The 19,920-nt window shown below is 41.1% G+C and overlaps 2 protein-coding genes across 3 annotated transcripts in view; both read left to right on the plus strand.

Annotated features, from left to right (window-relative positions):
• The window catches only part of LPCAT2 (lysophosphatidylcholine acyltransferase 2), a 64,600-nt gene extending 45,080 nt beyond the window's left edge, over positions 1–19,520 (plus strand). For both annotated transcript variants that reach the window (XM_070500404.1, XM_070500406.1), the window contains 3 exons: positions 9,559–9,657; positions 14,041–14,176; positions 17,312–19,520. In XM_070500404.1, the coding sequence (XP_070356505.1) occupies positions 9,559–9,657; positions 14,041–14,176; positions 17,312–17,496 (420 nt within the window). In that variant the 3' untranslated portion in view covers positions 17,497–19,520. The remainder of the gene's footprint in view (positions 1–9,558; positions 9,658–14,040; positions 14,177–17,311) is intronic.
• Positions 2,827–3,910, plus strand: CAPNS2 (calpain small subunit 2). The gene has a single exon (XM_014827702.3). The coding sequence runs from the start codon at positions 2,979–2,981 to the stop codon at positions 3,723–3,725; it is 747 nt and encodes a 248-aa protein (XP_014683188.1). The 5' UTR covers positions 2,827–2,978; the 3' UTR covers positions 3,726–3,910.
• Positions 19,521–19,920: the final 400 nt, after the last annotated feature.

Below are 19,920 nucleotides of genomic sequence, written 5' to 3' on the forward strand. Positions count from 1 at the left end.
AAACCTACTACATGAAAACTACACACCAATGTCCCGTATGAATATTGACACAAAAATCCTGAACAAAATACTAGCAAACAGAATTCAACAGCACCTTAAGAAGATTTTACATCATGACTAAGTGGGATTTATTCCTGGAATGCAAGGATGGTTCAATGTATGAAAATCAATGTAATAAATTACGTTAACAGAATTAAAGAGAAAAATCATATGATCATCTCAACTGGTACAGAAAAAGCATTTGACAAAATTCAACACCTTTTCAGACAAAAACTCAGCCAACTAGGAATAAAAGGAAAGTACCTCAAAATGATAAAAGTCTCATGAAAAGCTGACAGCAAACGTCATACTCAATATTATAAGACTGAAAGCCTTTCCTCTAAGATCAGGAACATGAAAAGGATGCCTGCTTTCACCACTTCTGTTCAACATAGTACTGGAAGTTCTAGCCAGAGCAGTTAGGCAAGGAAAGAAAGAAAAGGGATGCAGCTTGGAAAGGAAGAGGTAAAATTATCTCTGCTTACAGATGACTTTTATGTTAAAAAAACCCGCAGATCTTGTGCACACACACACCCACACCCACACCTACCTACCTGTTAGAAATAGTAAACTGATTCAGTAAAGTTGCAGGATACAAATCAACACACAAAACTTAGTTGTATTTCTATACACTAACAATAAACAATCTGAAAAGTAAATTAAGAAAATTCTATTTACAGTAGTATTAAAAAGAATAAGATACTTAGAGGGGCCAGCCTGTGGCCGAGTGGCTAAGTTCACACGCTCCGCTTCCGCAGCCCAGGGTTTCCCCAGTTGGGATCCTGGGCGTGGACATGGCGCTACTCATCAGGCCATGTGAAGGTGGCGTCCCACACAGCATAGCCAGAGGCACTCACAACTACAATATACAACTGTGTACTGAGGGCTTTGGGGAGAAGAAAAACCAACAACAAAAAAAGATTGGCAACAGATGTTAGCTCAGGTGCCAATCTTTAAAAGAAAATAATGGACAAAGGACTTGAATAGATATTTCTCTAAAGAAGATATACAAATGACCAACAGGTATGTGAAAAGATGTTCAACATCACTAATCATTAGGGAAATACACATCAAAACCACAATAAGATATCATTTCACACCCATTGGGATGGCTGCTATTAAAAAAAAAACCCAGAAGATAACAAGTGTCAGCTAGGCTGTGGAGAAATTGGAACCCTTGTGCATTGTTGCTGGGAATGTAAAATGGTATAGTCACCATGGAAAACAGTCTGGTGGTTCTTCAAAAACTTAAGAACAGAATTACTGTATGATCCAGGAATTCTACTTCTGGGTCTATATCCAAAACAACTGAAGGCAGAGACTCCAAGAAATACTTGTATACCCATGTTCTTAGTTAGCAGCATTGTTCACAGAAGCCAAAAGATGGGAGCAATGCAAGCATCCACCAATGGGAGAATGGATAAACAAACTGTTATATACATACAGTGGAACGTTATTTAGCTTAAAAAGGAAATAAGTTCTGGCACAGGCTACAACATGGATGAACCTTGAAGAGATTATACTAAGTGAAATAAGCCAGTCACGAAAGGACAAACACTGTATGATTCCACTTCTCGGAGGTTCCTAGGGCAGTCAAATTCATACATATGTAAAGTAGAATGGTGGTCACCGGGGCATCCTGGGAGGAGGGAATGAGAGTTATTGTTTGATGGGCACCGAGTTTCAGTTTTGCAAGATGAAAAATTCCTGGAGATGGATGGTGGTGATGGTTGCACAACACTGGGAATGCACTTAATGCTGCTGAACTGCACACTTAAAAATGGTAAAGCTGGGGGCCGGCCCGGTGGGGTAGTGGTTAAGTTCACGCCCTAAGCTTCGGCAGCCCGGGGTTCATGGATGTGGGGCTCAGTTATCAGGTGCAGACCTACGCACTGCTCATCAGTTCACACTGTGGCAGCATCCTACTTACAAAATAGAGCCAGGCTGGCACAGGTGTTAGCTCAGGGCCAATCTTCCTCGCCCCATCCCCCCTCAAAAAAAGTGCAGATGGTAATTCTTATGTTACATGTATTTTACAATTTAAAAAACTTTTAACTAAAAAATTTTTAAAACCACACAAAAAAGTGTATACTGTATGATTTAGTTTATTTAAGGTACAAAAAATGGATCTGTGGTGTTAGATGTCAGAATAGTGGTTACCCTTGGGAGAGGAGAGTAGCTGGAAAGAGGCGGGAGGAAGCTTCTGGGGTACTGGTGATGTTTTATTTCTTGCTCTGGGTTTTATGGCAAGGGTGTGTAGAGTTAGTGAAATTTTGGGGGTTACACACTTGTGATTTGCGTAGTTTTCCATATGAATGTTACACTTCAAAAAAGATTCCAAAAATGCCGATTATGAGCCCCATAGCAGACGACAGACTCAGAATCTCTGAGGATGGGACCTGGGGACCCCGCAATTTAAAGATTCCCCTTCCAGGTTTTTCTTAAGAACATTGGATTTGGGGAATGTTTGCTAAAGGAAGGGGATTAGGTAAAAATCCGTCCCATGCCCAAGAATTCTTCAATTCTAACCTATTAATAAATATTCCTTAGAAAAGAAATTCCTGATATACTTGAGCCATTTACCTTCTCCTATTAGGAAAATGCACGTCATCTTTCAGGTGCTGAGAAAGAGAACTAAGACATCACTGAGATTTGGAAATGTTGAGTTTAATATATTACCTTTCTTCTAATTTGTCATACATACTCTAACCTATGAACGAACATTTTGAAGCCCTCTGAAAAACGGCAGGTGCTAGGACCTGATGGCATTCAGGCAAGTTCAGAAGGAGGTGAGGGATGACACCGCGGGGCGTGGTGCTGTATAAACAGGTACAGAAAAGCCAGTTCTTCCACATATAAGCTACTTAGACTCCATTGCAGCTCCTTGCTACCATCTCCAAGACTGTAGCAGCCTGATCACTTGCTTATTAAACCAAAACATGTTTCTTGCAAAGGCTTTATTGGAAGGAGCAAATGGAGGCCTTGGAGAAGCTCTTGGAGGCCTTCTTGGAGGAGGCGGTCAGAAAAGAGGAGGAGGAGGAAATATTGGAGCGATAGTTGGGGGAATTATGAATTTTATCAGTGAGGCTGCAGCAGCCCAGTATACCCCCGAGCCGCCGCCACCCACTCAGCAGCATTTCACCACCGTGGAGGCCAACGAAAGTGAGGAGGTGCGGCAGTTTCGGCAACAGTTTGCGCGACTGGCTGGACCCGACATGGAGGTGGGTGCCACTGACCTGATGAACATTCTCAACAAAGTCCTCGCTAAGCACAAGGATCTGAAGTCGGACGGCTTCAGTCTTGACACCTGCCGGAGCATTGTATCCGTTATGGACAGTGACACGAATGGGAAGCTGGGCTTTGAAGAATTTAAGTACTTCTGGAACAACATCAAGAAGTGGCAGTGTGTTTTCAGGCAACATGACACGGACCGTTCCGGGTCTCTGAGGAGTTCCCAGCTGCAGGGGGCTCTGCAGGCGGCAGGTTTCCAGCTAAACGAGCAGCTCTACCGAATGATCGTCCGCCGCTACGCCGATGAGAATGGAAGCATGGATTTTAACAACTTCATCAGCTGCCTGGTCCGCCTGGATGCCATGTTCCGTGCCTTCAAATCTCTGGATAGAAATGCAAGTGGCCTGATTGAGGTGTCTATCCAGGAGTGGCTGCAGCTGACCATGTACTCCTGAAGTGGGCACTGAGACGGCAGGACCCTCCCCGGATGGCAGGACTGCTAAGGACCTTGCCATGCTGTCTGTGTGATCGCTGGTACCGCGTCCAACAGCTGCCGTTTCCTGACGAGCTCTTTCACAGCGCTGCGTGTTTTTGAACTTGTGCTGCCCTTTACTGCTTAATTAAAACAGATTTTCATGAACAGTGTTCTGAGTGGTTTGTATATTAGCTTTTTGAGATACTAGATTTATATGCACTTATATGTGTGCTGGGGGTGCTTATATGGAGCTCTAATGGAGTAGATTTTCAGAGGTCATTGCTTATTTGGTGAATGAATTCCAGGGAGCCAGAGATTTGTTGTTAATGAGATTATGAAAAATCTTGGAATAAATCAAAAAAGCACCCAAGAGATATATTTTTCCCTTAAAAAAGTGAGGAGGAGGAAAGTTTTAAATCTGTTTTTCTCTTAATTTCACATCTGACCTTTGTATTATATTAAAAAAAATGAAAAGTGCTATCCTGGAAGTGTATTTAACTGTATAGAAACAGGTTCAGAAATGTGAAATTAAGCAATTTCTTATAGGGTAGTATTTTTTTTTTTTTAATGGTGGAGTGACTTGCTAAAATTCTAGAATTCTTTAGTTCCGATTCTCTGGTGAAATAAGCATGGAGCAATTTTGTTTTGTTTGATATGTTCATAAAAAAGGTCAGGGTGTTAGGGAAGGAAAAGATGTCCCCTTAGTTCAGAATGTCTCTGGCTGCCTTTGTAAATCAAAATGATCACTCTTACATGTGTCTCAAACAAAATCAGGCATGCCCAGCTGACGTTAGCCAGCTCTTGTCATGTCTTGCCCTCCCTCGGAGCAAGGAGTATTCTTGTGTTCCTCTTTGAAAACTCACACAGGAAGATAGTAAACAAAGAAAAAAAAGGAAAAACTTCCAGAAATTGTCATGAGTTATTTGGTATATAGAGCAATATAGAGATCTGTCAATATTGCTAACTTTATTGCAGTGTTCCTCAGCCCTGGCTGCAAGTTAGAATCCCGGGGAGAGCTGTGTAGGAATGCTGATACCTGACTCCCACTGCAAATGAGTTAAATAAGCATCTTTCGAGGTGGGGCCCAGAGATGAGTGTGTGTGAAGCTCTCCAGGGCATTCTAATGAGCAACCGAGGATGACAGCCACTGCTCTTAAGCAAGGCTCTCACTGTATTTTTCAAATTGGTCTCAGCTGAAACTGAGGTCCAGCAGGAGAGTCAGAGTGCCAATATCCAAGAGAAGGAAGGTGGGAATACAGAGAAACTGCGATGTGTCGTCCTGGTCTGGCTTTATCGTTTTGATTCAGGCGGTTATGGCTGGGCAAGCAGAATCCAGAATCCCCATGCGAGTAGACCAGCGAGAGAGGCTGCATTTCCGAGCGCTCAGTTCCCCTGCCTGCTGCTTCCCTGGTTTCTACCCCTCCTGCCTCCCTGCTTTTGAATGCATTCCCTCTCTCCCAGGCTGCTTTGGAGAATCCTCCTGAGTTTGAAGGTAAATTCTTCCTTCCTCTTCTGACTCATTTAGAGGAAAGTTTAACTGTTGCAACTGGCCTGTTAAAAGCCCTCAGCTGCCTGTGAGAAATCCCCAGTGAAATTAGGAGGGGTTGACTTCTGACCCCTGTGTTCACCATCCTCACCATCATATAATATTTATGAAACACCAGGTGCATATAATTCTGCACTGAGTCAAGCTCAAAGATCACGTCCTCGAGGGACTTGTAATTTACGCTTGTTCTGGTGTGCTGCTTAGGCCAGGTATGGCTGTGGAAGGAGGAGGCAGCTGCCAGCAAGCACACATTAATATCAGGATCCCTATTTTAGAAGAAGCCCACTAATAGGTTAGGCATGGGTGTAGGAATGTAGTCAAGAAAGGGGAAAGCTGCCAAGATGCATTTTAAGGTCTCAGAATATTAAGTTCATCATTTAACCTTTCTGTGTGGTGCTTGTGGAAAGAACAATGTAGCCACCCTCTTTTTTTCTCACTTCATTTTAAATATTTTATGAAAGTTGGGACAATGACCTCGCACTAGGGTTGGTATTAAGCGTTTCTCTCACTCCTCAAGCTAAGGGATCCCTAGTTCTGTGATTCTCTTCCTGCTTGCACAGGGCAAAACATCCTGAAGTTACCTAAGTTTCTCTTCTGAATTTGTATACAATTTGTCCACATAACCCCAGTCGCTAGAGCGGATACCAGAAAATTCAGTCCAAACTCTGGATTTTTTCAAGTACCCAAATCTTTGGCATTATGTAGAACCAATAGCCTAATGAATGATTCAATTTCCTAGTTTTCATCCAACAGTTGATGTCTTAAGGACACATTTTTAATATAAGATATTTACCTGATAGTTTTTTTACAATTTTGCCATTTCTACTTGGAAGACTACTTTTAGCCTAAGATGAAGATCTTTGATTCATATTACTGCATCCCATTATTTTTAAATTTCTGTCGTTAAGCAATACAATGTAGTAAGTTGAAAATAGTACTCAATGATCTAAAACAAATGTGAAATTGTACCATCTATATATTTTTTTTTTCAGGAAGATTAGCCCTGAGCTAACTACTGCCAATCCTCCTCTTTTTGCTGAGGAAGACTGGCCCTGAGCTAACATCCGTGCCCATCTTCCTCTACTTTATATTTGGGACACCCACCACAGCATGGCATGCCAAGCACTGCCATGTCTGCACCCGGGATCTGAACTGGCGAACCCCGGGCCACCGAAGCAGAACGTGTGCACTTAACCGCTGTGCCACTGGGCCAGCCCCCGATCTACATTTTTAAATTCAAAGTATCCCATATAATTTTGAAAAGCACTTTTATCTTGATATAATCTGTTGAATTCTGTAACTGTAACAGCAGGAAAAAGAACTGTGTGCTCTGAACCTAAGAAAAGCAAACCTCCAAAAACGTTGAAAATTTGTATCTCATCTTAAAGGTCACCTTTTAAATATTTTTTTAGGAATGGTGCATGTGTTTTCAAAGGTTGATTTAGGGACCGACCCCATGGCGTAGTGGTTAAGTTCACTCTTTCCGCTTTGAAGTTCCGCTTTGCGCTTTCCGTTCACAAGTTCGGATCCTAGGCATGGACCTAGCACTGCTCGTCAAGCCAGCTGTCGCAGCATCCCACATAAAATAGAGGAAGATTTGCATGGGTGTCAGCTCAGGAGCGATCTTCCTCACAAATAAAAAAAAAGTTGATTTATATAGCAACCTCAGTCAGAAATTTCATCAGCAGTATTGCACAACTAACCTGTAGCAGGGCCTTAAAAACTATTTGTGGACGCACCTCCAGGGCCCTGATATTTAATGTGCCTGTTGATCTGGAAGAGCTTTCAGAATTACTTTTTAAAAATATTTACTTTTAATGCAAAGTGGGTTAAAACAATTTAATTTCTAGAAAATTGGTAATGCAATTATGTATGTGGGTAGAAATATGCTCTTAATAATAATATTCAGGTGAACAGAATTTGAATAATAATACTCGATTGGATTTGGAGAGTATCTTCAAAGACTCACGCCCTTTTTCTGTTGGCTGCTTCAAGGAAGGTTCTGTTTTCTGTAAGCATTTTTAAAGTATTTTGATGGCGTTGATTATCTCTCATTTGCAAGGATGTGTCAATGAAACACAACAAAGAGAAAATAGTCCCGGTCCTTGGGACGCACCATCTCAAAACGTATTTGAAACCATTTCCTTAAATGTTGCTAGACTTAAAAAGTTGTAAAAAGTATCCGATTCCATAGGAATAAAAATGTTGAATAAACTCAACTATGAAACACCGTAGGGAACTGATACCTGAGAATGAGACACATGAAAATCACCGTTTATCCCTTCTGGAATTTTCAATGATCCGTGTGGGAACAAGTGGCCAGGCACTTCCCGCTGGTCCTGGAAGCCAGTGTGGTGTGACTGTGGGGTGGTACCGAGCCCGCAGTGACCCCAGCCCTCCCTTCTGTGCCTTTCTGGTCCCACTGACTGCCGGGGAGGGGTGGGGCCCGCTGTCTCTGAGTTTCAGCAAGGCTGACTTACCTCTTATTTTTCTAGTAACTCGCTGGAGCTCCTTGGTTCCAACTCAGGCTGTCCTGGCCTCCAGATTAGGACAGATGCTGCAGGGATGAGGGCCCCTTCCAGAAAGCTGGCTTCCTCCTTTGAAACGTAGCCCTGAAATCTTTTCAAGTCTAGATTTTTTTTTTTTTTTAATTTCATAATTCTTCGTGAGGAGTTCAGTGGGTTTTTAAAGGAAAGAATCATAGATTTGAGGACTACCTTTTTATCATAGAACTGATTTGAAATTGGAAAATTACAGGAATGTATTTTGCCATATACTTTTTTATTATCTGTTTTTGAGTGTATTTTATCAAGCTCCTTGCTTTAATTTGAGTGATTGGGAGTCAGATTACCTACATTTTAATTGTAGTTCTGGCAATGGCGAGTTTTACAACCTCGAGTAAGACTTATGTCTCAGTTTCTTCATTAGTAAAAATGAAGAAGTTGAATAGATGATTCCAAGATTCCTTCCACTTCTGAATTTTATTATTCTGAATTTGGAAACTGAACAATGTATTTTTTTCCTAACCCAACAATATAATCTCTCAGAGTAATTTTTGTGCTGTTTTTCCTCACTTCACTAGGATGAAAATTTATCATTTCTCATGTGATTGATTATCAGGGCTCTGCTGTAACATTCTTTTGTCAGTTAAAACCACTCATATATGACCGTTAATGAAAATCAGAGGTCTAGAACATTATCTTGTTTCGTGAATAGTGGTAATATCAGGTGTCCTCTGCATTTCTATTTCTCCATCTGAAAAACAGGTTATACTTGTGTTATACATAAGGTTTGGTAGTAGATATAAAAATTGGATGTCTCAATAAAGATACAACAAAAATTCAAAGGAGTATTTCCAATCATTCAATCTATGACTATCTTCAGTGTCCACAGATCAATCTTATATGTATTTTCAGAGCTTCTTCTCAAGACTTGTATTTTGCTTCTTGGAGAAAACCGATTGCAGAAGAAATTTCCTGATATTGAGCAATATATTCATGGGTCAGTAAGCTGCTCAACCTCTAAGGCTAATGAAAAACAACCCTCTATAATGCATAAGAAAATTAAATGGTGGCACAAGAAACAAGTTATGTCCCTTAAAACTCTACCATCTCCGAAACTTCTGGGGTGATGAAAGTGTTGTCGATATTGATTGTGGTGTTATATATATTTGTCAAAACACATCAGGGGCCGGCCCAGCCGTGTAGTGGTTGGTTTCATGCTCTTTGCTTCCGTGGCCCAGGGTTCGCTGGTTCAGATCCCGGGTGCAGACCAAGCGCCGCTTGTCAAGCCATGCTGTAGTGGCATCTCATGTAAAATAGAGGAAGATTGGCACAGATATGGGCTCAGTGACAATCTTCTTCAAGCAGAAAGAGGAGGATTGACAACAGATGTTGGCTCAGGGCCAAACTTCCTAACCCCAAAAAGAAGAAAGAAAGAAAGAAAGTCCTAGATCCTGCCTCCCAGAGGAGCTCCCATCAAGGCTGAGCTCAAGAACCCACACTGGGTGCCATAGAACCACTCTAAGTGAGCCTCAGTGATAAAATGTTTGTATTTATTGCTAAACAGAAAAAGAGTTTTCTTCCTTCTGAGTTGAGAATGGATGGGCCACTTGCGTGCTCTTCCATCTCAGAGCGAACTTTTCTCCAATAGGCTGAGCGGATGATGATGTAGAGCTGTTCAGCACTCCTGAGTTTCACCTCGTGCGCTGGGATTAATAGTACTTCAACTAGTGGCCCTGCTAATTGATTTCTCCCCTCCTCCACAGAACCATGATGGCAGTATCGACTTCCGAGAATATGTGATTGGCCTGGCTGTCTTGTGCAACCCTGCCAACACAGAAGAGATCATCCAGGTGGCATTTAAGGTACTGTCAGCCCCACTGAAAGCATCTTGGTCTGTCTCGTAAACAGGTGTTGACTCTAAGTGTATTATTTGAAAATCAGTGAATCTATTACGTGAGTTTATGGATCTGCTGTGACATGTACACGAGGATAATGTGATTAAGACAATTGCTGCTGAGAATGAAGCAAACACAGCATCAGTTTAAGCAAAAAAGCCTTTGGAAGCAGCCTAGTTAACAGCATCAAGATTGAAGAGCAGGTGATTTGAGAAATTAGCTTAAAAAATTATGTCTTTCCAGCCTCCCCATTTTGAAACCTCTAAGTGAGGTTTATAAATAAGCACCACCTGTCACTAGTCATCCTAACTCACCATGCGGAAAGTTCTGATGCATCCTTATTTTCTCTCTCTGTATATCAGAGATAGTTTAAGTGGTATTTTCCTGATGGAATTTATTGTGTTGTGGTGGTGTCAGGTAAGCATCATCAAAAGATCCCTGAGTTTCCACCCTGTATGTTTTCCTGTCATATCACATTTATTTTCACTGCAATATTGAGGGGGTAGATGAATGAAAGTCCCCAGCAGAACTTGATGGAGGTTTGAATTGTGAGGACTCAGACTCCATTTATCAACTACATGCCCAAAAGAAGAGGGAAGAATACATTCCCTCAGTATGTTGTTGGTTCTTCTGAGATGGGAGGCGCTTCATCGAATTCATATTTAATTGGCATGTCCACTTTGAGTTCTAAGCTTATGGGGTCTGCTCTGAAGTAAAAGGAAAACTTAATCCCCCTCCTTGTCTTACCAAGCCGTGTATATTGACTCTTCCTGCTCAGCCACTTGGTGATCTCTTTGCTTCCATCCACCATGACATCTGAAGACCTTCCCTATTCTTCTTTCTTACGGTTATCTCTTCCTGATTGTCTCTGAGAAGAATATCCCACTGTGACTCCAGCAAGTTGGTTTCTTTTTTTCATCTGTTACCTACAAACACTCTCTTCCTTCACGAGTTCTTTCTCACATCTTGGATGACACCAGGGATAGCCTCAGGAATTTTCATGTGTTCTATCATTGACAGAGGAGTCCCCAGTTTTGCTCTTTATTTCAGATTGGTTTAAACCGAGTTAACTGCTAGGCCTATAAAGAACCCTAGTGGTTGATGCATAGCAGATGGTCATAAAGCAACGGCCAGAACGTTTTCCAAGTTTAAAACATTTGGCTTTTACAGACTTATTCATCATAAAACCTAAAATTATACACGTAACGAACTTATTCCGATCCAGATATTTCTGTTTCTGTTTTGGGACTGTATGTATAATTATAAGTTTCGTTGGGCCAATGGTCACTTTTGGTTTACCAATGAAAGACCTGATAGAAAATTTGGCCCTTACTCACAGTAATTATTGTTTTTAAAGAAGTTATGAGATTTTTATCTAGCCTAGACCTTGGTTTGGGGTGGGGGAAGGAGGAAACGAGAACCTGAAACTACAATTAGCTCTTGTCGGTAAGGCTGGGGTCAGGCTTCACAGTGGTTATTTTTTCAACCTTCCGTCTTAGGTGTGTTTTATGTTTTGGGAAATATGTTAGCATACTTTTCTTTTTCATTAGGTAGTATCCTTTTATATAGGATCCATTCACATCCTTTTATTGGGGTAGCACTTCACGGTTAATTTCCCGTCTTTGATCTCGTTCCATCGTCACAGTGACCTTTGGACGTAGGACGTCAGAGAGCTGCGGCAGTTGTAAGCCGTGGTTGTGGGCGTGGATCCTGGCTCAGGAATTCATTGTAAGGACGGGGAGTAGGCTCAAGGGGAGACTCAAACCCAGGCAGCTGCGGAGGCCCCCGCTGCAGGGTCTGCTCTCCACGCTCCCTCCCCGCAGCGAGGTGGAGCGAACTCCAGCTCTGCTCGTCCTCCACATTCCAGGGAGGCTCCAAATGGGCTTGGGCCGTGTGCTTGCCAGGAAAGACAGAGTGTTTTGATTAAGAGGCCCACAGTATTCTCTGCAATGGGGAGATGTCATTCCCTCGTTCCCAAGGGAAACCGGGGTGTTAAACTTTCTACCAGAGCCCAGATCAGGAGATCCAGGAACTGTGTGCAGGGAGACTATTGAGGATGATGAGTAATTGAGGGAAATTTAGGGCTTTAGTGCGGGGAGCTATCTGGAGCAGTTGTGACAAAGGACAGATGGAGGGAGAGGAAGTAAAAGTCCCCAGCAGGGATGCGTGAAGGGAACTTAGAAGTGAGAGCCACTGAAGCACTGCGGGATGAGTTGGTGAGACTCATTGAGGAATGGAAGGCCTTGAAGAAAGCTTGGAGCTGGTGAGGAGCGGGGTGTGACTGAATCCTGGCACTTAGTTTGAAGTCCAAGGCCCAACGAGAGCCCTGGGACTGCAGGTTGTGAAAATAAATGCGAATTCACTTTTCTCTTTCCAGCTGGCTCACCTCCACTTAGGGACTGAGTTCTAGAAAATGGATTATAAGTCAGTGCTTTGTCAGCTGGGGGAAGCGACCACAACTTCAAAATACTATGTTTTCCTCCTCCCAATCCTCGTGGACCGTTAAAGCACTGTGCAATATTTGCTTGTTGTTCTTTTCCCGATCATCACACCTTATCGAAGGCCTGTTCTTTTTCTGGTTTTGATCATGTATTCGGTCAGAAGTAGATACCTTAACAGCAGGAACTCTAGATATTATCTGCCTGGATTTGAATGCCAGCTCTCCCTCTTGCAAGTTGTGTGACCTTGGGAAAGTTGCCTGACGTCCTTGTGCCTGTTTTCTCGTCTGTAAGATAGGGCTAATAATGGCACCTGCCTTACGTAAGACACTTGTCAGGGTTACATGAGTTGATACATGTCGAGTGATTTGAACTCTTTTGATCAGTGCCTGCACAGTCAGTGCTTATAGCGTTACAAACTTGTAATAACCGGGAGAGGATTGAATATAGGGTATTAGTTATCTAACTGTTCCCCCTGTTTTGCTGCTTGACTTTCAATCTATCCCACTCCGCTGCTTTTTCCCCTCCGCCGATAAACGTATTCCGTCTCTCCCTTCGGAAGGACAAGCTCCTTTTGTGCTTGGCTACTTCCCCATTTATCTCCTTTCCTTTATTACATAATTTCTTAAAAGGAGAATCCATGCTTGTTGCCCCGACTTCTCCCCTCTCTTCCTTCCTTGATCCCCATTACCATCTGGCTTTCAGGTTCCGGAAACTGTCTTTACGTCATCACATCTTCAGGATCTCCTAACTGCCAAACCCAGCAAAGCTTTTTGCTTCTCGCTTGGCCTTTCTGTAGCATTTTACTCCATTGGCCATTACCACTGTCCAAGTCTCTTCCCCTTTCTTGAAAGCCCTCCCTTAGCTTCTAGAATGCTTGCTCTTCTTTTCTGGTTCTCCATCTCCGACTGCTGCCTCTGAGTCCTGTTTGCCGGTTCCTCCTCCCTACACACATCTCACCTCTGGCTGTTCTCAGGGCTTTGCCTTACTTTGTACATTCTCTACAGATAAGCTTCAAGTACACCCATAGTTCCAGTTCCTACCTGACTGCCTGTCACAAGCCTCATCACTCTCCTGAGTTGATATGCTGAATCAATTACTTCCTCCTGGCACCTCTGACTCAAATTTAACATCTCCAGGTCCAGCTCCTGATCTTATTGGGCACCTGTGCTCCCGCTCTTGGTGATGTAACCACTTTCACCCAGCTGTCCAAGCTAGAACACTTCAGCCATCTTTGGCTCCTTGCTTTCCATCACTACAGACCTCTAACTGATATGCAAGTCTTGTCTTGGCTTCCTTACAGATTCTGTCCCTTCCTGGCCTTCCTGCTTCTTCACCTAAGCCTCTTAATTGTTTTGCCCACCTCTTGTCTTTCCAACCTTCCGCCCTCCATCCATGCTGCACACTCTGCCTCAGAGAGTTCCCTCAGTTCGCATCTGATCTCACCATGTCCCCTCTCATCCTGTCCCTGCCAGGTTAGTGGAGGCACTGTGTCTCCATCATAATCTGATTCCTGCTTGTCCTTCGGTCCTGACTTGAGCCCCCAGCAGTCCCCTGCTAGTCCTTGTACACACTGGGAGTATCTCTTCGTGTCCTAAGATGCAACTGAAATGTCACCTCCTCCTAAAGCTCTCCTGCCCTCTCGGGGTAGGACTCATCTTGCTCTCTGCAGGACCCTCACGTCCCTTTGTACTCACTATTGTTGTGGCTCCTATTTTCACTCTGTATCTTCCCACCACTAAACTATAAGTGCAGTGAGAGTGGCAGAGACCATGCTTTCTTTACATGCGTATCCCTAGCCCCTGGCACTATAAATGTTTGAATTAGGAAAGAACTTATTTTCCAAGATTATGCCGTACCACCATTGTTCTGAGGGAGCTAATTGTTACGTTTTGTTTTCTTTTTCCCTCAGCTCTTTGACCTTGATGAGGATGGCCACATAACAGAGGAGGAGTTTTCCACCATTCTGCAGGCTTCCCTTGGAGTGCCTGACCTTGATGTTTCTGGTCTCTTCAAGGAAATAGCTCAGGGCGATTCTGTGTCCTACGGTGAGTAGGCGGTTTGGCTCCTGATTCAGTTTACAAAGCAGGCATCCGGTCTCTGGATTGACCCTCATACAAGAGTGTTGTTTCTTCCCCTCCACTAATTACAGGAATAATAGATGTAATAGCAATAATGATGATAATAATAATAGCTAATTATTGACAACTTGCCGTATGCTAAATACTCTTCTAAACATTTTATATCTGTTAACTCATTTAATCTTTAACAAGCCTTTAATCAATCCTCTTCATTATTCTTACTTTACCGAGGTGCAGAGAATTTCAGTAACTTACCTAGGATCATCCAGCTAGAGAATGGCAGAGCCGGGATTCAAACCCCAGACAGCCTGGCTATAGGGCGCACCCCATTGACCTGCACACTTAGTGCCCTCCTGGAGGGCCTTTTCCTTTCTGCTGCCAGTGTGGCCAAGCAAAACGGAGCAAGTTAACCAAACTGGCTGGTAACTGCAGTAGAAGGCTATGGACTAAGGTACCAACAATCATAATACTGGCTAGACCTCCTGTTGATGTTTACTGCTAGCACTTAGGTAAGCTTTCACTTTCCTTATCTCATGTCGTGTTGTTGGCATCCCTGTGAGGTAGGGACTATCATGGCAGAAGACCTGGCAGCCAAGTGGCAGGTCCATCCGTCAGCGACCAACCTTCTTGCTGCTGGCTCGAGTCCACACATCAAAACAAGCTCTGTAGGGCTGAAGGACGTACGTCACTTTCACATATTTCACAGTGCAATCGTTGGGAAACACACCACACATCAGCAGCTGCAGAGAGGCCTATGTGAAGGTTGCCCAACCTCGGCTTTGATGCGGTCATAGATGTCAAGTCGGCTTGTCTTCCCCAGCCTTTCCCCTCAGGCTGGAGGGGGAGTCCTCGCGAATGCCTTTTTCCTTAGGATCTTCAAAGAGCCCCAGCTTGTTAACTTTGCTGGGATGGGGAATTAGATCACATTACTCTCTGTTTTTAATTACTGTCATTTTGGCTGCCCTTTATTCTATTTCAGGTAATTAAGTGCCTAGGGCACTTATACTCTAAGTTCATAAAAAAAAAAAGAAATAAAGTATAAAATGAGGAAGTATTTCCTGAGATAAAATTTGTGAGTCATCAACCCCATGTGTGCTAATTCTCTGACCGTTTTTCTTTCATGAGTGAGACTCTCTGTTACTCTCAGCTACCAAATTTTGAAAAAGTACTTGGAGTAACTATTTCAATGGAAGCTAATATCAAAATTTATTTTTAGGTAGTCATAATTTAATGACTATTAATCGAATTAATCAAATTATTAGAATTAATTTCAATTTTAATAATTTTTTTAGGCAAATCTTTGTTTTTTGCAGTTTGATCTTTTCCCTTTCAGAATACACAGGATATCTTCTTTTCCCCAATATTATGCATGTACTTTTTTTTTGCAGGAATGTTTGAGGTACGTAAACATGATTTTATCAAAGATTAGGTATTGAAATGTATCATAAATGTGACCATTTAAATTGTTTCAATGTGATCATTTAAATTGTTTTCGTTCTTGGTTTTCCATTAGCCAAGTTAATTCCCAAATTCCACTTCTAGCCAGTTCACAGCACTTCTTCTAGAAATGAGTTATTCTTTAATGCCACTGCCATCCCCAAAGAGAACAGAGCAAAATCTTGAAATTAAAGCTTTTGGTTTAAGAAGATCAACTCTCATGCTCACTTATCTTAGGAGTCACTTATGTCCCCTGTGCCTCCATCATTGAAATAGACTCACGCAGATGAACCTTGATTTTGGATGTTAAGAAAGAACAATTAATAACCTACCTGATTTGGAAAGACAAAATTGTCTATTAATGCTAATAATGTTGCAGTTGCAAAGAATGATTTGGGCTCAGTCTGGTGACTTCCTCATCACTAAGACCTATTTTTGTCTTCAGGAGTTGTTAGGTGGTCTAATGTACCATGAAGCAGACTCTTGGTTATCAGAGGATTTTAAAGAAATGAGTGGATAAAAATAGGATGTTGGGTTAAAATTATTCTAGAGTCAGATAGCAAGCTGAGTGCAAGACTAGGCTCCCTTTGCTCTATGAGCTCAAGAAGATTTTCTCCATCCAAACAGAAGAGGATAGAGAAGTTTCAAAACTGAGGGTAGCATCATATTTCAGGAACTCCAGGTTACTGGAAGCTTGATGTTCAAATTCTGAGGGGTAACGTGGTAAGCCTTCTGTACCTCCACCTCGGTTCCTGAAGCTGGACCCCTTGAGATGAAGAGAGATGGGCTACTCAGAGGTCTTGCAACATGATGATTATGTATTGGGCGCCCCACTTGCCTTTAATGATCATAAGTCAGGGCTCCGCTTTTCAAGACTGTATATTTCTATACCAGAGTTAAGGGTTAAAATAGTTTTAAAAGCCGGTAATAGAAATTCCTGGGTAATAGAATCTTTTAAACTTTTTATTACGAAAAACAACAAAAATACAGAAAACTGAATAAAACATAAACAGAGCATAATGCAGTTTCATAAAGTGAACATTCACATAACTACTGCTCAGATCAAGAAATAGAGCTTTATTGACCTGACTTAAAGAGGAATCTCTACCTTGCTCGACTTTGGCATTTTACCACAAAGTACGCATTTTTAAATATTATGTCTTAGCTTTGCCTAAGTTTTTGAAGTTTATGTAATGGACTCGTATAATATGTGTTCTTTTGTATCTGGCTTTTCTCATTCAAGTGGCTTTAAGATTCATCCATGATGTTACAACACAGCTGTTCATTCATTTTCATTGCTGTATAGCGTTGTTCCATGAATATGCCACAATTTATTTATCCACTGCTACTGTTGACAAACGTTTGAGTTGTTTCCATTTTTTGCCTCTTATGAATAATGTGGCTGTGAACGTTCTCATACATGTCTCCCAGAACACAATATGCACAAATTTCTGTCCTTTGGAATAGAACGAGTGGGCCCTAGTGTACGCATGTCTTCAACTTGACTGGATCACGGAAAAACTATCTTCTGAAGCAGTTGTACAATTTGTGAGGGATGAGTAATAGAATTTTGCAATAATTGTATTATTAAAGTCATATGTTAATCATCGTGCCAAAAGAAGATCCACCTCAATTTATTGGTTTTTGTTTGTTCTCTTCTTCTAGAGGAATTTAAAAGTTTTGCCCTAAAGCATCCAGAATATGCTAAGATATTTACAACATACTTAGACCTCCAGACGAGCCATGTGTTTTCACTGCCAAAAGAAGCTCAGGCAACTCCCTCATTCACAAGTAATAAAGTCAGTCCTGAAAATCGTGAAGAGAGCGCCTCAGACAAGAAGGATGACTGACAGTACATATTCCCAGCAAAGTGAACGCGTGGCTCTTTCTTGAAATTGCAAAGACATTTATTGATAGTGTTTTAATTGTGATTGTTGAGTAGTGACGATGTTTAAGATGAAAGCTTTTCTCTTTATTAAAAATGATAGACTTTATTATTAAAATGCTTTTAGTCTCATGTGTATATCAAGTAATATTCCTTTTATATTATATTCTGCTGTCCTGATTGGTTTACTGGTGATAAATATGTTTGTATGCATTTTCCAGTTTAATTTGCATATCCAAATGAATGAAATGGTCTCACTTAGTTATTGATCAGCATTATCAACACCTAGAGCTTAAAAACTGTAAAACACTTTTTAATCTACTTCCCTCTAAAGAAATAAAGTAATATTCTGTTATCTCTAATCTTTCTCATTTCTGGAAATAAGAATCAAAAGTCTGAGAAATGTTGCAGGATTTTATACCTTTAACTTCATAGATGCATTTTCTTCTATTTACATCTCAGTTTCTTGGATCACTGACTATGGGTGCATTAGAAGGGAGAGCTCTGTTCATTACATGACACTTCTGAAAAACTTATATTCTCTTTATCATGCATACCTATTATGGATTTTCTTAACCACCTGCTAAGGAAATCATACCCTTTTGCATGACCTACAGATTTAGAACGTTGCTTTAAAGGCAATGGCTATGGCCAAAAGCCAAGTGGCAGTTGCATTATTGAAGGTAACATTGGTTGCCTAATGAGAAAATGAATTGTTTGCCACAGAGTTTAATTTGAGTTGGATAGTTCAGAATGCAGTGCTTGCCCAGTAAAGGAATTATATTTGCTCTATTTATATAATATTAGAATTAATATATTTTAGGGGGCCGGCCCAGTGGTGCAGCAGTTAAGTTCACATGTTCTGCTTCTCGGCGGCCCGAGGTTGGCCAGTTCGGATCCCGGGTGCAGACATGACACCGCTTGGCACGCCATGCTGTGGTAGGCGTCCCACATATAAAGTAGAGGAAGATGGGCACAGATGTTAGCTCAGGGCCAGTCCTCCTCAGCAAAAAGAGGAGGATTGGCAGTAGTTAGCTCAGGGCTAATCTTCCTCAAAAAAAAAAAGAGGAATTAATATATTTTACCTTCTAAGTGGGTATTTTGTTAAGTGTTCTCTCGAGTTTTAGAGCTTGTCTGAAATATCTGCAGGGAAAACACAGAATGTTCCAAAATATCACTGAAAATTAGGGAATCCAAAACCTACCTTTTAATCCAAGACCACAGTGTAACCCCCAGGCGGGAATTGCACAATGACATTTTTCCTTTTGGTTAAGCAATAATTTCCCTCAAGTGCCATTTTTATTGGATGTCATGTGTGCATGCATATTGTTAATATCATTTATGTTTGAAATTTTGAACAAAGAACCAATTTATTAATATAATGTACAAAAATAGTTGTTTCACATTCTGAGTTGTCTTTGAATTCAAACTCTTTGTTTTGACTGTGTGTCTGAATATATTGGTGATAGACCCTGAAGCTAGTTTTTTAAAGCCATTTTAGAAGTTGAGAAGTCTCATGAGAGGTGTCGGAGTTTATATTTAATCGAGTCATGATTTCAAACTAGTTTTACATGTTAAGTAGTTAGTATTCGAATTTAATGAGTAAATATGTATTTGGATAATTGATTACTAAAAACTTTGTGTATATAAATGTTTGCTTTTTGTATGTCTTAAAGCTATTTAGACAAAGCATTGAATGAGCTGGAAACAACTACCTAAGCAAAGTACATTTATATAATCGTGTCTGTCTTATGCAATTGAATGTATGTAATACTCAGGTACCATGATTGTTTTTTCTCATAAAAAAGCCACATATTAGTCATGAATGAAAAAGCATTGTAAAATAAAAGCTTTCTATGAGGCTCTTGAAAGTGATCCTATTGTTTTCCTGTTTTAAAGTAATATTTTATGCTCTTTAATTCCGCTTCTGCCAATGTAATGTTCCTATTCCTGTTTTACTACTTGAATAAACAAACTTGCTACATAAAATTCTTGGCAATTACAAAATTCTGGTTTTGCCATTTTGTCTCGAATGTAATATACCTTTTTAACATCGGGGTTTGAATATAAGTTTGCATATTTATGAATGTGATTAATCATTTTTGTTTATATTCAAGCTTTATGAAATGTCAGACATGACTAATGAAAAAGCCAAATTTTAGCTAAAATAGCAATAGCATTCCTAAAGAAGTTGACTTTTGACTGGTGGAGTGTGTGTAATAACGCAAGTCATGATCATCAGTATTACTACAGACTAGGCCTCTCTTTTTATGCCATCTTAACAAAGAGTTCCTTCAAAGATGAGACTTCTTAAAAACTCATATTGAATTTTTTCCTCTTAAGATTTAAAGTAAAGAATTAAATTTCATTAAATCGGTAAAACACACTG

This window comes from Equus asinus, chromosome 28 (genome assembly GCF_041296235.1).
Source record: "Equus asinus isolate D_3611 breed Donkey chromosome 28, EquAss-T2T_v2, whole genome shotgun sequence".
NCBI lineage: Eukaryota > Metazoa > Chordata > Mammalia > Perissodactyla > Equidae > Equus > Equus asinus.